General features: G+C 41.3%; 1 protein-coding gene across 1 annotated transcript in view; it reads left to right on the top strand.

The window, feature by feature from the left end:
• Positions 1–322: 322 nt before the first annotated feature.
• LOC114017421 (pinopsin-like) overlaps positions 323–15,977 on the top strand; it is a 92,516-nt gene continuing 76,861 nt past the window's right edge. Inside the window, exons 1-2 of the mRNA XM_055703118.1 lie at positions 323–493; positions 5,503–6,276. Coding sequence (XP_055559093.1) covers positions 5,925–6,276 — 352 coding nt within the window. The 5' untranslated portion in view covers positions 323–493; positions 5,503–5,924. The remainder of the gene's footprint in view (positions 494–5,502; positions 6,277–15,977) is intronic.

Genomic DNA, 15,977 nt, shown 5'->3' with positions numbered 1-15,977 from the left:
TTGCATTCCTGATCGGCTGCTGAACAGGTATTTACACCTGCTTGCTGACAAAAAAAAACCAAACAAAAAAACAAAACCAAAAAAGTCTTTCATAGCAGTAAGCCTGCCAAGAGCGCACGACCCAGACCTACCGAGCAGACTGCCCCTCGGCCAGCGATGCAGGCCCCGCGGGGAGTGCGGGAGGGGGCAGCCCGAGGGTCCCGGCGCCCGCTGTCCCGGTGCCCGCTGTCCCGAGCGGGGGCGGCCCCGGCGGCAGCACCGCCCCGGTGCGGGCGGGGCGCGGCGGCGGCCGGGGCTGCGCGGGGAGCCCGCGGGCGGGAGGGTGCGAGCCGTGCCTCCGCATTCTTACTTTTTTATTTATTTTAAATTTATCTCCAACATCGGTTTATTCTCCCCCCGTGCCATCCCGATCGGAGGTCCTCTCACCCCGCCGGGAGGGGAGCAGAGGGAAGCGGGCGGGCAGGGCGAGCCCGCCGCCGCCGTCCCGCGGAAGGTAAGCGGCGCTGCCGGCGGGCAGCCCGGGGAGCCGCGGCCCCGCGGGCGCGGAGGGAGGGCGCGGGGGATCCGCGGTGTGTGTGTGTGTCGGGACGGCTTTTCCGGAGACTTGGGTGGCTTTTCCCCCTTGGGTTGCCCTAAATGATAGATGTAGGTGGGTTTTTCTTCCAGTTTTCTGTGCCAGCTCCCCCTTCCCCCATCCCCTCCCTCCAAATAAGTGTGAAAAAAAGTTTGTGAGGGAGAAATCCTCAGCTGAGATGGGCGGCAGAGGGTTTTGCTTGGTGTGATGTTTAAGGGCTTGGGAGACCCGGGGCGCTGGGTATCAGATGCTCCTTGTTCCCTCTGCTGCAGCCGTCCCGGCCGAGACTCCGAGAGGCGCTTCCCATCCCCGCAGCGCCGCGCAGGAGCGGGTCCGGCTCCGCGGTGGGCGCAGACACCTCGGTGCGAAAAATCCCTCCTCGCACATAGGAGGGGTTGCCTCAACTTTTTAAAATCCTAAATAAAAGCAGCTTTTATTTCAAAAGCGACGGCTTAGGGTTTTCTCGCACTTTCACCACGCCGTTAGAGTTTGCCCTCGAGGAAATAAACAGCACGGCTTTCCAAAGTGGCAGACTTCACATGCATTCTGCGCTTCTGTTATTCTCGTTTTCATGTCTGTCTTTTTCATGGATGTGAGTCCCGAAAAGTAAGGCTTTAGGTCTGAATGCAAAAGGTTCTCCCGCAGGCAGCAGGTTTTGGGGAGCTGGGAGATACCTAAACATCTGGACCATAGAGCCTCCTCTCAGTCTTCCAGCTCACTTCTGCAGACCTGCCTCTGGGTCTCCAGACATCTTGCAGTGTGACTAAGGACATGGAAAAAATAGTCCAGAACAGATGGGAAATTTGCCTTCAGTGTTGTGAAGCCCCATGCAGTCCCCTGCCTACCAACTGTGTCTGCAAGTTTTACTTTTTTATTTTATTATTTATTTATTATTTTAGGTAATACCACTGGTTTTTGGATGCTTCCTGTTAAAAAATAATTCAGTTTCTCATCTGGAAGACATGGTTTAATGTATGAAAATTTAAAAATATAGTATTCCTGCTATAATTCTGGCATCAGGCCAAAAAAATTGATTCCTCCTGCATAAAATTTCATCTGGGATTGTCTTTGAAATATTAGGAATTTTTTTAAATTTTAACTTTTCAGTAGAAAGCTGAGTTCATAAATTAAGGACTAATCACTATTTAAAAATTGATTTTAATATGAACTGAACAGCAGATTGATTAAGGCTCTGTGGATATGTAAATATAAGGGGTTTTTTATAGCTCCTATATATCACAAGAGAATAATGTAAGTACAATGTAAGAGAGTAATGTAAATTTTATAGCAATATGATTTTGAAGTTTTATTTATTTTATGCAATTTCATCAGCTATCAAATATTTAAAGCAAATTAAGCATCATCTTTGGCATGTTGCACAACTCTGCAAGGGAAGATGGTAAAGAATCTGCCAATTAGAAATAATGAATGAGTTCATTTAAGAAAAAAACCAAAACAATCTGAAACCCTTAAAGCTAATGTGTTCAGTAAGTTAGTACTAATTTGGGGGCAAAGTGAGAAAGAAAAAACAGCTTCAGTGGCGCAGGGTACTGCTCAAACTAATGTATGGTGGCAAGTGCAAAAAGAAGCCTTACACTCTCAGTATTAATGCCTGTGTTCCCAGAAGCTGATATAACATCTTTTGAAATCTATTTTTCCAACAGACTGCTTCAGAGAAAAGTGCAAGCAGTGATGGGTGTCTGTTTTGCTGTATCTTTAGCTTACTACTGTCAGAACCAGTTAACAGATGAAGCATTTAATAACTGGTGACGTCAAATGAACTTTTGGCCTGTTTCACCTGGCCATATGTTTTGTATCACTTTGGGTACGTTTTCCCTTCCATGTCAACTCAAACAAATTCAAGGAGACAAACTGGATGCTCATTGATTTGTTTTGAATGCAATTGTATGTTTTATTGGTTGGGTTTTTTTAACATTTTTTGAGAAGAAGAATTGGCAGAATGAGGTGGAATTCAGTTCCACAAGCTCCTGAGTTTGCTAGAAATTAGGAGGGTTCAGGATGTCCTGCTAGATCATGGAGACCTGGAGAGTGCAGTGTCACCTGTAAGACAGATTTGTCAGAGTTGCAGAGTAACCTCTATTAAACCAAGATAGCTGTCTGGAGGAAAAAAGTAATCAAGTGAACCTTCAAGCACACAAGCCCATCTTTGGCTGTTTTTCAGCAATAATGTTTATTATTCATTTAAATGATAACATCAGGTAAGAATGAGACACATTCTTCAAGGGATTTGTATGGGAGTTTAGAAGTTTTATTGAAATCTGAAAATGGCTTGTACTTCATCCAAAGGTGTAAAAAACTTAGCACTTTATACATGAACTGCTAATAAAAGTTACTCCCACACAGACTGGATCTTCAGATGTTTTCCTGTCTCTTCAGTTCACCTCAAACTTTTTCAAGCACATCTTTGTGCGTCCTTTTTGTCATCTTTTGATTGCAGGCAGCTGCATGGCTTGACCTTTGCAGTCCGCTTACAAGCTTTTAAAAGTGTATCTTACATTGGATTGCCAGGGACTGCTCCTCTTGCCTGGGCATGAAGGTATCAGTCACCTGCGCACCAGGGCAGAACTTGTCCTGCTGAAGTTGGCTGGGTGGCAGTTGGTGGAGAAGTGACCTGGGCTGTGCCTGCACACTTGGTGTCAGACTGCTCAGTTTTAGTCAGTTGAATCTCATCCAGGGGGTAAACATCATCTTATAAGCACTGTCAATATGAACTCTTAGTACATCTTTAAGAATGCATGATGTATGTGACTGTGTATAAAAGATCTACATTTTGTTATTTGTATTTTGAGCTTAATAGGGATACATAGGTAAAGTTATTCATATTTACTAAGGGGATTATAACCTTTGGCTTTGTTTCACATCAAGGCTGTGATTCTTTAACGATAATATTATTCAAACCCTTTGCCTGTGATTATTCTGGCAAAGTTAATTCCCATGTAGAAACATTTATGATGGCATACTATAATCTTTGCAACAGGTTATCTAGATGTAACCAGTTCAGCTGGGGAAAAAAAAAAAGCATCTGTAACTGAAATTAATCAGCATATATATCAGACTTCTGTCTCTTCAGATTTTGAAGCCAGATTCTGCAATATGCTTTGCAGAAGGGAGGAGCAGATAGGACTACCTTACTTGCATTCCGTCAATAAACAGTCACATGTAAACGGATTAGACAAAACTGCCTTTGAAGTGGTGGAAAAAGATTAGTTTGGTAGAAGCTAGGTGTAAGCAGACTTATTAAAAAAAAATCTAGAAATGATTACTTATTGAGTTTATTTCACTGTACATCTTGTTTTCCTGTGAGTTCTTCTTTCTGAAGCTTTCCGTCAGCACGATGCCATGATGCTTTTTGCCTACCAAAATAAGGTACAGCTATTTGCCTTTTCAGTCATGCAATTGGTGACTGAGGTATGCTCAGCATCATATTTTTTATTCGGTTGTTAGATTATTTGGGTTTTATTCCACTAAACTTTAACTCTGTTCCTTTAAAAACAGTTATGAGTAAATATAAAATATATTGACAGTTACTCCTAGTTAGTTTTCTTCTATAACCTGCAACCAGAATTGGAAAGGGGTTAATTTTTTTTCAAAATGGTAGAAAGAGGATTTCAAATGTTCTTTCTCTTAGATATGCTGCCCGAGACCCTTACCAATCTAAATTACCGTGTACCTCCCCCCTAAATGGGGAAAAAAACAGTAAGCATCAGCCTTTCAGATTGTCAATGACCAAACAGTTGAACATCTGCAAAGTGTACATAATTTACTCATCAGAAGAGAAAGTAAAGACAGACTGTATACATTAGAGCTCAAAATCACCACACTAATGAGATGTATTTAGCACAGTGAGTTTGTGAAAGTAAGGAAATAGTAACAAGAAATACTTACAAATGTTTACCATGACAAAAAGATATGATAAAGGAAAAAAACCCAAACAACCTCTGTCTTCAGTAAACTCTGAGCTCCCATTTTTCCAGTTGGTTAACACATCTTTTCCTACAAGTTCCAAAAAGAAGTGGTTAGGAGTAACACAGAGGATGCTCCATTTTAAAATGTGCATAATCATTCTAGGGATGCATGAGTCATGAAATAAAAGTTTTCATATTTTGTAGTTCAGCAGACTATGGGTGTCATGTATTTTGCACCAAGGAGTTGAAATTCCTACACATATATATCCATCTCCGTTTTTATTGAAATGTCTGTGCAGAATTTGCCCGCAACCATGAAAGCTGGCTAAGCGGTTACACATCCACATTAAGCACTCTGCTGTTGCTTCACAAAATATACACGGAGTCTATTCACTGTGTGCAGATACACAAATTCATGTCTGTGGTGAGAGATGTGAGGCTTTGGGTGTTTGGCTGCTTTATAAATAATGAAGGGGAACATCTGTCTGCTGGTAAATGTGGCAGCAGTGAAACTGGTATCACAGCCCTGCCAACCTTCGTAAGCATGAGGGCTTCAGGGTCGGTACTTGAAATTATTCTTTGTGGGTAAAGAAATACTTTCTCCTTCTAACATATCCATCATTTTAATTAAGGTCTAGCCAAGACTGAAGTTTTTGCTTTGTATGGATTGACTTAATGTGGAGGAAGATAGAGTTCTTCCTCTGGAAGCTACTGCAAGAATTATGTCTTACCGTGCATTGTCTCACCTGAGGAACTTTGCTAGGAAGGTACAAATAACCTTCTCCATGCTAAACTGTGAACCAGGGAACAACTTTAGAACAGCCAAGGAAATTCAACAAACTGAATTTTCTGTTGAAAATCAGAGAGAAAACTGAAAAGACAGAAATATTTGTCACAGTTCGAAAAGGGAAGAACTGTTAGTAAATAGTGTACCTACTTTTTGGTCTTGGTATGGAAGGAGTTGTTTTGTTTTTTACCATTTGTTTTCTTCTGTGCTTTCAGAAAGACACCCACTGTCAGAGGAAACAACAGTAGCTGCCCGTTGATGAAAGGACTGACCATTTGCTCTGAAGGAAGAGACCATGCTGAAGCACATTTTTAAGATGCCTTTCATTCTGAGCCTCAAAAAAGATCATCTAATATGATCCTGAGTTTAAATTGCAAAGATGAATTTGAGGTGATTGTTTACTTGCTTCTGCTGCCTTGGAGTTAGCTGCAGAGTGAGCATTGGAAAGGCACAGTGCAGGAAAATATTCCTGTGCTGCAATACAGTATTTCGTACCTGCATAACCATCTAAGAGGTATCAGCTGAGTGAAGATCACAAGGCTGCTGAGATGATTTGACCTGTGATGGAGGGACGCCTCTGGTAAACTACTGGAGAACATCAGCACAGGGCACCTGGTGTCTCTGCCCTCACTGATCCATGTCAAAGTCCAAAATGAACCGCACTTGGACATACAACCTGAGCTTTGGTGCACCTACAGATCCTGTTGAGCCAAGGGCTGGACTCGCACGAAGTGGGTACACAGTAGTGGCTGTTTTTCTTGGATTTATCTTGTTTTTTGGTTTCGTGAATAACTTGATTGTCCTCATCCTCTTCTGCAAGTTTAAAACTCTCCGTAACCCGGTCAACATGCTCCTCCTGAACATCAGTATCAGTGACATGTTAGTGTGCATCTCAGGCACTACCCTCAGTTTTGCATCTAACATCCATGGCAAATGGATCGGAGGGGAGCATGGTTGTAGGTGGTATGGCTTTGTCAACTCCTGCTTTGGTAAGAGTTCAGAGATAATTCTCTTATCTTACTCTTTTGAACACTGGCGTGTGAAGCAACTTGGATCAGTGAGCTCATTGCTGCTCTATAGCAAACGGATGCTTTGATTACCTTGTTACGGTCAAAGACAAGTGAAATATCTCGTTTAAAATGTTTCAACAGAAAATTTTGTGGAAGAGTAGCACAGATCTGATAAGTGTTTCTTAACATACCCATTTTTTTGAAATTGCTTGTTTTTAAAAGCTAAAAATGGCATCTAGAAAGAGGCAAGCCACTGGAAGGAGCTTGCCTGTTATGAACATATATAATACTGCCCTCTTTTTCAGGAAAATCTGTGCCAACGCTGAGCTACAGGCCCTGTAGTGCTGCTTCTGCCTTGAACAGAGCCTCTTGAATGTACTCCATTTACCATTTGTAATTATCTATCAATCTATAATATGAATTCTCTCGTGTCCCAAATAATGACAGTTTTCATCATTAGATTCTTTCTGTTCTCCCCCCAAGCAAAATCTTTAGTCTAAAATTACATGTTTGCAGATTCAATAGTGAATTAAGTCATAGGACTTAGTTGGAAATATTCAGTGTGCATAAGCCGTGATAAAGAAGTGTTCAGTGTTCTTCTGTCCAAACAAAACTTATCCTGCATCAAGCTTTTGAACTGCTAGATTTGAGTGTTTTAACTGAAAATTATTTTAATTATAAAAAAAAAGATAAAGGAAAAAGCACAGTCAGAGGGCAACCTTCATCCCTCCAAGGTAACCCATTGTTTTAAGAATTACATTACCAAGCACTGACCCTTTCTGCACTTATTACTACATTCAAATAAAGGTCCACTAAAGCATAAACCAGCCTGTGGGTGCACATCTAGATGTGATCCTTATCTCATCCAGACTGGGGGACCTGGCTCGCTCCCTCTTGCTGTATGTCCTTGCTTTGGTGCCTCGAGGCCACCAGGCCAGGACAGAGTGCATCGCTGGCTGTTCTCCCACGCTGGAATTGTGGTGTGTCTTGTGCAGGCACTTTGGCCCAAGAAGTGCTCCCACAGCTCTTGGTGTAGAGTCGGGCTGCAGATCCAAATCCACATTTTCTGCCTGAATTATAAGCTCTTGATGTTTGCAGTGATGTAGCTGTTGGTACCCTTCCCTTCCTTAGATGTGTGCTCCACTGATGACAGTTAGCGCAGCCTGGTACCTTCCCCCGGGGAACTGCTGCTTTGCCCCAGGGGAGCTCTCAGGAGTTAGCAGTGTTCTACAATATGAAAGCACTCACTTCAGCCACCCCAAAAGAGACCCCATTATCAACAATATATTGGCTGGTTTTGGCTTGGTTTGTGCAGAGCACAATGATGTGCCTTCTCCCATGGTTCATTTCTATTTTTGTGAATTTCATGAATTTGAATACTTCAGTAACTAGTCTTCTCAGGGAGAAACAGGTTAAGACTGCTTTTTCTCCATCCTTTGATTTAGCTTCCTTTTTGTTATTTAGGGCTGGGCTGGGCTAATAACATTTTAAGGGACGAGAAAAAAAAGTATATGTTTAAGGGATTAGAACAAAAGTATGTTGAAGGTGCCCTTTGAGCCCGCTGGCTTCTGTCAGATACATGTGTGTTACCACCCTGGTAACTGGAATTAAACCAGCAAACAGGTAAGTTTCTCCTGGGGTGACTTGCTTATGGAATAATTCTCCTAAGTCAGATCTTTTGTCTACATTAGATGGATTGTGGGAGTGCAGATTTCTGTGCTATAATGATACCTGTGTTCATGTGAGAGTTTCTGCTATCATCATAAAATTGATTAGATCATTAAGGAACAAGCAAGCAAACAAAACCACAAAACCCAGAAAGCCAAAGGTGACCTCAGCTCCTCTGAGTGGTGGTGGTGCTGTCAGCAGTGTTCTGGGCAGCTGAGGCAGCCTAAATGCAGGTAGTTATTGAACCGTGCCCATGGAAAATTCTCATTATAGTGTTAAAAAAATTATTTCTCAATTTTTTTCTTGAAGTCTTGCAACATTCAGAACATTTTTTCTTTCACTAGTGTGTATAAAGGGCATGCTGAAGAAGTTTGCTTGCAGTTGTAATTAAAAAATGTTTAGTGGAAAATGACATAAGTAAAAGCAAATAAGAGTAGCAGGTTGCCTAACATTTCTATGTCTCTGTGGACAGATTATATCTGCTGATCAATACCATTATTAATCAGGTTGAATTTTTGTACTCCAAAGTGTGCTAAAAAAGAGCTACTGTAGGTGTGTAGTGTGTTGATGGCTTCTCCAGGTCTTCATAGCACTTGAAAACAAAATGCTCAGGTATACAAATTGGTGGTTTTGCATTTAGCGTGTGCTGTAAACATCACAGACTCAACAAGGCTCCGTTGAGTAGAATGGTTTATTCTTTTTTTTATGGCGACTGGAAAGTGACATGAGAGAGTTGTGAGCTTTTTTTTGAGACTTGCAGGTATTCTTGCTAAAAGAAAAAGCAAATAGCATCTCATTCATTGTAGGATTACTTGTTTTCTGTGAACTTTGGAAAAATTGTATAGAACTTATCAAAGTGATTCAGAAACTCAAGAGGCAGAAAATCAAGTATATTCTGTGTCACAAGCAGGTATCTTAAGACCTCACTGATCTGTGCAGTGTATTTACTGAGGATAAGGAAGCTTTTTGTCAACAAGAGGAGTGTTTGACACCTGAGCAGTCCAATTTGGGTTATAGCCTTTGGCCTGTTCACAGTGACTACCTTGTGAGTGGCACAGCTGACTAGCTTTACAAACATAAGAGCAAAAGCTTCAAAGACTACAAAATACTGTATGAGACTGTGGTATCAAAGGAGCATGTAAGAATACAAAAATGGCAAAACTGTATAGGCTGGGAGGAGAACATTTATTTGTGTTATTTAAACTTTCTTAGCTGTTCTTAAAACAAATATATATACTTTCTATTTGCTAAAAATTAGCTTACCCTCCTTTGTGCCTTATGTCTGATTTTGGCCCGTCAAGGCTAAGAGGGATGGTCCTAATAGTAGGAAAGGTAATTAAGAAGAACTGAAGTTCAACATCAAGCTTTGTAAGAATAAACATTTCAATATTCTTTTCCTTTTTTTCTCATGGGGTAGATCCTATCCTACTTGGATAAACATCAGTATAGGCCAGGATTTCAGATGATGTTACGGTAAGTTCACTGGCTGCAGTAGAACTGCACTCTCATGTACCAAGTGGAAGTATGTACCTTTTTTTTTTAACTGCAGTGTTTTCCTAAATCATGAAGAAATTGTGAGTGTGCAACTAAAGTTCATAATTTGGTGAGTATTTGGTGATGTGTAAAACACACCTAGGCCAACTGTTTAACCAACATGTAAACTGGTTACCAGCAGGTAAACTGTTAAAATATTTTTAAATACAAGTAATTTCTAAAAGGCTTCTGAGAAGCACTGTATCTTCATGGGTTTAGTAGTTATTTTTTCCCCTCCCACTTTGTTTTGTGATGCTATGAGAGCCTCTTTCCTCCTGTTTAAAACCAAATTGAGCATGAAGGTATTATCCCCCAGGTCTGTGACCTGGATGAAACCTGAGCCAGTGAAAGTAGGAAGCTGAGATTTGTTTCAAATGGAAATGCATGATAAGGCATCACTTTTTTTTTTTTTTTTTTTTTAATCTAAAGTGTCTTACCTTTTTTAAAATCACATAACTGTTACCCTGGGAGGTGATCTGGAAAGCAGATCTGATTCTCCTCCCAGCAATATCAACAGGGCAATGTACGTTCATGGTGCTTTCTGTGGAATTGAGCTATAAGTTCTTTTCTGGGCAATCCATTGCCTACCCCAGGCACTTAAAAACCATGATCCAATAACCAGCACCAGGGGGTTGCTATGGGCACAGTGGAAAAAAATATGGACAATGTATGGGTGGAAAAAAATATGGGCAAAGTATAGGTGTTCATTTTATTTGCTGCTTTCCACATGTCTGCTTTGTGGTTTCAAACCACTTGCAGAAAGCACAAGTTTCAGAAGCTAATGGGAAGTACAGATGCTGATCAAGAAACAGGTAATAGGGATTTTAAGGAGAACATTAGATACCATGAGACCTGCTATGGAAGCATTAAAGCTGTTTGGTCTTGAGCTGGGGGGGCATTAGGGATGGAGCTAAGAGGAGGAACAGCATGGGCTGTTCCCAGCGTAAATGATTTTACCCTGATGCTTGTGCATGTTTGCAGCTCTGTCAAGTAGGTCACTGCAGTGGAAAGTGCACATGTCACTGAGCTGGGGAATGGATGGATTTGCTAAATTTGCTCCCATTACCCACTACTTAGCCATGGTTTGACAGGCTCATGGTTATACTTTTAAGCAAACATGGAAAGGGACACAGGGACAGGACACATTTTCCCTGCTGAACTCTGAATAAACTTTGCAAGCAAGCTGAAACACAAACTGATAAATATATCATGAAATGATTAAGCATTAGATTTTAATTTAGGAGAAAATACATTATTTACTAACACACTCCCATAGAGATCATATATACGCAAAGAGATACGCTATCCTAAGACGAAGTTCGTTATGCAGCTTTGGCTATCTCACACATAATGTCTCCAGTGCCTTATTAAATACTTCAAATCTCTGATGAGATGAAAACTTTCAGAAACATTTCAGCTTTTCCCAAGATACTTGAACTAATGTAGACTTCCCAGACATGTAGGACAGGAAGAATTTGGGCTCAGATGACTTCTGGAGTTCATTTTCAGAATTGCTACTTTATGCTATGCCACATCAGGATTAAATATTAAATAGATTAATACATATGGGAAAGACAAAGTTTTCTTTAGTTCAGGAAATCCAATACTAGATTCTAATGCTGGAAAAGTTTCAAGGCACATCACTAGCAAGGATATTTTTGTGATTGTTGAATTCTTAGCTCATGTTTTCAGATGTCTGCAGTTGTTTTCTGTTCCTCAACCTTCACAGTAGTTAAAATTACCTGGCAGTTTGCCCAAGAGGTTGATTCCAATATTTCATTGTAAAAATAAATTAAATCAGATTAGTGTTATGTAAGTGAATATCACTATTCTGGAGGACACAGAGATTTCTATGCCATGTGAAAGCTGTGCGATTCGAGGCATGCTTTCCTGCACAGCATCCTGGCTGTCCTGGATGCAGGAGAGGGCTACGATCTGAAACCTCTTCTAACTGAAGTAAAGCATGTATATGTGTCTTAATGTCTGTTGATGAACCAAGGTCCTATCTAAACGAGGACTTTAAAACTAATCTTTTTAGAAACCCCATGGAATGCAACTATATGGGTAGGTAATCTTTTTGGTCACATTAAAGCAGTTTTTGATTTATTCCCTTGGAAACTGCCAGAGAACACACTGAATAAGGCATGGAGCTGTTCATGATTTTGTGACCTTAAGCTGCCTTGTGACTTTAAACAAATGATTCTCTTCTTGATCTTTTACCTCGATTTTATGTGCTGTGGCTTAGACTCACTGCACTAAACTAAGGTACCTAAATTTAGAGTACAGACTTCTAATGTACTGGAAACACACTGTTTATGAAGATGCAGTTGAGACCTCAGGTGAAATGAATGGCTGTTCTGTGAGAAGGCACTTGTATTTCTGGGAGTAAAGACATCCCCCTTGGCTCGATCCTGCAAAAGCTCAAGCCTGAAGTTTTCTGAGCTCTGATACAGCAAGTACTCACCTCCCACTGCAAAACCACTCTTAGCAGCTTCTCACCTGCCCGCTGAACATGGGTAGCTCCTTTTCCAGTGGACTTCGGATGGGTTTAAAAGCATTGTATTTATTTTAATACAATGCCATAACCGATGTTTTGTCCTTAATTTACCCCCTTAATATCAAGCACCTGGTATGCGTTAGAATGGTTAGTAAATGGAAACACAAAAGTACTTATTCAGGAGATATATAATCTGAATTCCTCTTTGGCAACCCCTCTCTAGGGAAGCTGCAGTTAACCTGCTGTTCTTTTCATTTAAATAATTAATCAGTGGGGCAGTGGTGTATTATTAAATACATTTCTGAGGGCCATATTTACATGGGAAAACGAAATGCTGAACGCCTTAGAGACAGATGGGAATCATCTGACTAAAACCAGACTTTTTCCAGTCCCCCAGGCTTCTTTTATAATCAATAGAAAAACAAATTTGTACTGCCAGCATGCAAATTTTCTGACGTATTTGAGATGTTCTCTTCAGGGTGATATGAGCTGTGCTCTACAAGCACCAGTTTATCTCCATCGGCTATGAAAGGAGCCCAGGCTCAGGGGTAGATATTTGCTCTGTTCCTCTGGAGTCAGGAGGTGACCCTCACAAATGGGTGCTTATTGCTTCTTTTGTCTTTCTGTCATTTTCTTGCTTTTGCTTATAATTCCCTCCCCACTTCAGTGTCCTTTTCCGGAGTGTTTGGTTTATTTCTTAGTTTATTTCTAGTTCCTATAGGCATTAAACACTGTGCAATGTTGAAATCACTTGGAATAGTTGTCCAAGAGTGAGTATATGGAAGACATCTTTTGTGTTTCCATGAAGAGGTGCCCAAGTCCTCTTTCAGAGCTTAGGATCCCACATTCATCATGTAGGGAAAACGCTGTCTGCTCCTCATACAGATAACTTGTAGAGCACAAGTATTGGGCTTCTGTGTTCAAGAGCTTGAAGCAGGAAGTCAGCATGGGCAAAAGTTTTGGAAAACCTGACAAAGAGGGAATCACGCCATATAGAGACAGTGGAAATGGAAGACCTAATGTCGTACTTTGAGAGACCTCACTCTGGCAGGTGCTTTAACACCAGTTTAGGGTAACAGAAGGTTTTGCCTGCATTACAACAGAGCATCACCTAAGGTATCACTGTTTGCCTGTGTTTTTGAGTCATTACAGGCTATGGGCGTCAATGCTAACACTATTAGGTTGGACCTTGTGGTGTGCAGTCACTGTCTGTATTAGCAGGCATGGTTACTTCTCTTCCCTGGTCGAGGCAGCCCCAGATGAGCCCCATCTCCATGACACACCGCAGTGGGACTGTGGGGTGCACTGCTCCCTAACACCCACTTTCCTCATCCTCGCCCCTCACAGCTTCCAGCACAGCTGAAATGCAAGCATGTGGCTCAAACAGGAGCTGGAGTGTGCTCTGAACAGGTCATTTACCCCCAGGTGCCCTCAGCTTGCCCATGCAGCCATGTGTAGGTTGAGTCATCATTTTTCCCTTGGCCGCCACCCTTAATGTGTTATGCTGTGTTTTGTTGTGTGATAACCCAGAGTCTATTTTCCTAATGCCTGACCAAAAGAAAAGAGCAAAAAGCATGCAGAGGTACCAACAGCGAAGGGTGGACAGCAACTTGTGAGAGTGTCCCTGGAAAGAGGAACAGGACAGAATGCTGTTCTTGTCAAGGAAATCAGTAACTTCTTTGCCACTTTTTGTGCATAGTTGTCAGCTGTCCATGTAGAAAAATGCTCTGCCCATGCCCAAAGTCTGTTTCTGTGCGTGTGCAAGTGACCAAGTGACTACAAATTTCTGCCGGTGTTGGACCCTTCCTTACTGAGCAGCCATGCTCACTGTTTGGTTGTGTACCTTTGGTTTTGGAACATTCCTTTACGTTATGGCCACATGTTGCAGAGCCCTAAGGACTTTATGCAAGGAAGTACACAAATAGCATCACTTTATATAGAGACCTGGAATAAGAGCTTTAAGGCAAAGACCACATCAGATTTCCTGCAAAATTTTCCTGATGGTGGATGAGTCTAAAAGGTCATGGCTGTAAGCTGTGTTGGAGATGATGGAACTGCATTTCTGTCAGAGTTAAGTTTAATCATTTGCAGGCCCTTTTCCCTAATCCTGCATCGTGATATTATCCCAGGCAACACTATGCTTGATGTCAGTTTTCTATTACTTTAGGAAAAAGCAGAAACCAGCTGTGCTGGTAGTCAGGCCACACACTGAAGAAATGTGTTATTAAAATGTAGCTGGGTTTCTGGTCCCTCGGTGGGTAAAATTAAATAAAATAGAGCACAGTAAATAAGCAACGTTCAATCAAAGAAAGTATATTAAAGAGCGATGGACTTTGCTTGTGAAAGGCTATTAGATTATTTTCTATTTAACTACGTGTTTAACAGTCTCTAGTATCTCTTAATATTATCTGCGTGTTCCCACACCTGAACAGAATTCATAATCTTTTGAAAACACTTAAACTTCTCGTGTAGTCCCAGAAGTATACTAGAGAGAGGATATTACCTCTGGCTATTTAAATCCAAGTTTTATATTTAGTGGCTCTCTCTTAACTGATGACGTTCATTTTCTATGTCCATTTCTTTTTAGGAAGCATTTAAGCAGAACGCTACATCTTCCAGTTTAGTAAGCAAATGAATACTTACAGGCTTTTCAGTGATAAAAGGGATACAGGACCATTGGCATAGTTCCAGATAATGACATAATAACAGGTAATAACGATCAACTTCATTTTGCTTCCTTTTTCACAGCTGTGGCCAATACTTCACTCCTAAAGTAATCACTAGGAGGTTTTAGTTTGAGGTGGGTTTTTTTTCCTGTTAGTGTGTTTGCCACTTTTCTGATCAGCAAAGTCTATTAAGATGAGAAAATAATTTGCAGTCGTTTGTTAGAAGAGTGTGCTGACATGGAAAAGTAAGCTTCTTTGAAAGCTGGAGCCATCCTGTTTACATCTATATTTTTCTAGGTATCAACACTAGCTGAGAAACTGTTTCTGAAACTAGAAATTCAGTAAATGTCTATTAAGTTAATAAACTACAGCCTCTATTGATGTGCAGACCATTGCTTCTGTTGATTTCACAACTAACGATTCACTGCTCAAATAATCCAAATGCCTCCTATTATTGCAAGGTTTGTGGGTTTGGTTTTGTTGCGGTTTCTTTGTTTTGTTTTTTAATACTAAGCCAAAATGACCTCTGGCTGCTGTAAGTTTTTCCACAGTGGTTAGAGGCAGGGGGAACATTCGATACCTGCAGAGAGAGAATAGAAGGGAGCCCCACTTCAGGTAGCCACTTCTCCCCCTGGGATCACACCGTTACTGTTCTGTGATGTGGCCTTGTACTTTGACTCCCAGGTGGCTGGGACCTCGTTGCCCCTCTCTCCCCCCATGCTGTGCTGGCCCAGCACGGATCAGGGGAGGCAGATAAACGACGGGTCACCCCATGCAAGGATGAAGCCTTGGGTTCCCTGGGGCTGCTCAACTCCCCTCTCACCCTTCAGTGGTCCAGGTGGCAATGCTTCTCCTCAAGGTCATGCGGGCACCAGCTTTAAAACTGCTGTGTTATAACGGTGCCAGACTTCTCGTGCTTCAGCTGAGGGTTTCTCATGCCAGCTGTCAGCATCAGGCTCAATTGCTCTGGGCAATTTCAGCCAGCAAGTCTTTCCAAATTGTGGTAAAGTTGTGTTACTTCACCTGTTTGCAGTTTCTTAAACCTGTTTCACAGACAGATGCCAATATGTTGGAAGTACAATCTCATCCTGTGGCCAGAAACAAACTCCTACTGTTTCTTATGAAAGCAGAGCAGCCAAAATGCAGAAGGCTAGTGAGTCACTGGGGTAAGCTGTACATCTTTACATATATTTTTCAGTGTAATATATAATATTTTCAGTCTAATAAATAAATATATTTATTAGAAGCAGACATTCACTACGTGCTAATTTTCTAGTGCTGTTTTTCAGTTGTATTTTCCATTCTGTTTCTTTCTC

This window comes from Falco cherrug, chromosome 2 (assembly GCF_023634085.1).
Source record: "Falco cherrug isolate bFalChe1 chromosome 2, bFalChe1.pri, whole genome shotgun sequence".
Taxonomy (NCBI): Eukaryota; Metazoa; Chordata; class Aves; order Falconiformes; family Falconidae; genus Falco; species Falco cherrug.
Note: the sequence above shows the minus strand (reverse complement) of the source record. Positions and strands in the feature narration are given on the sequence as shown.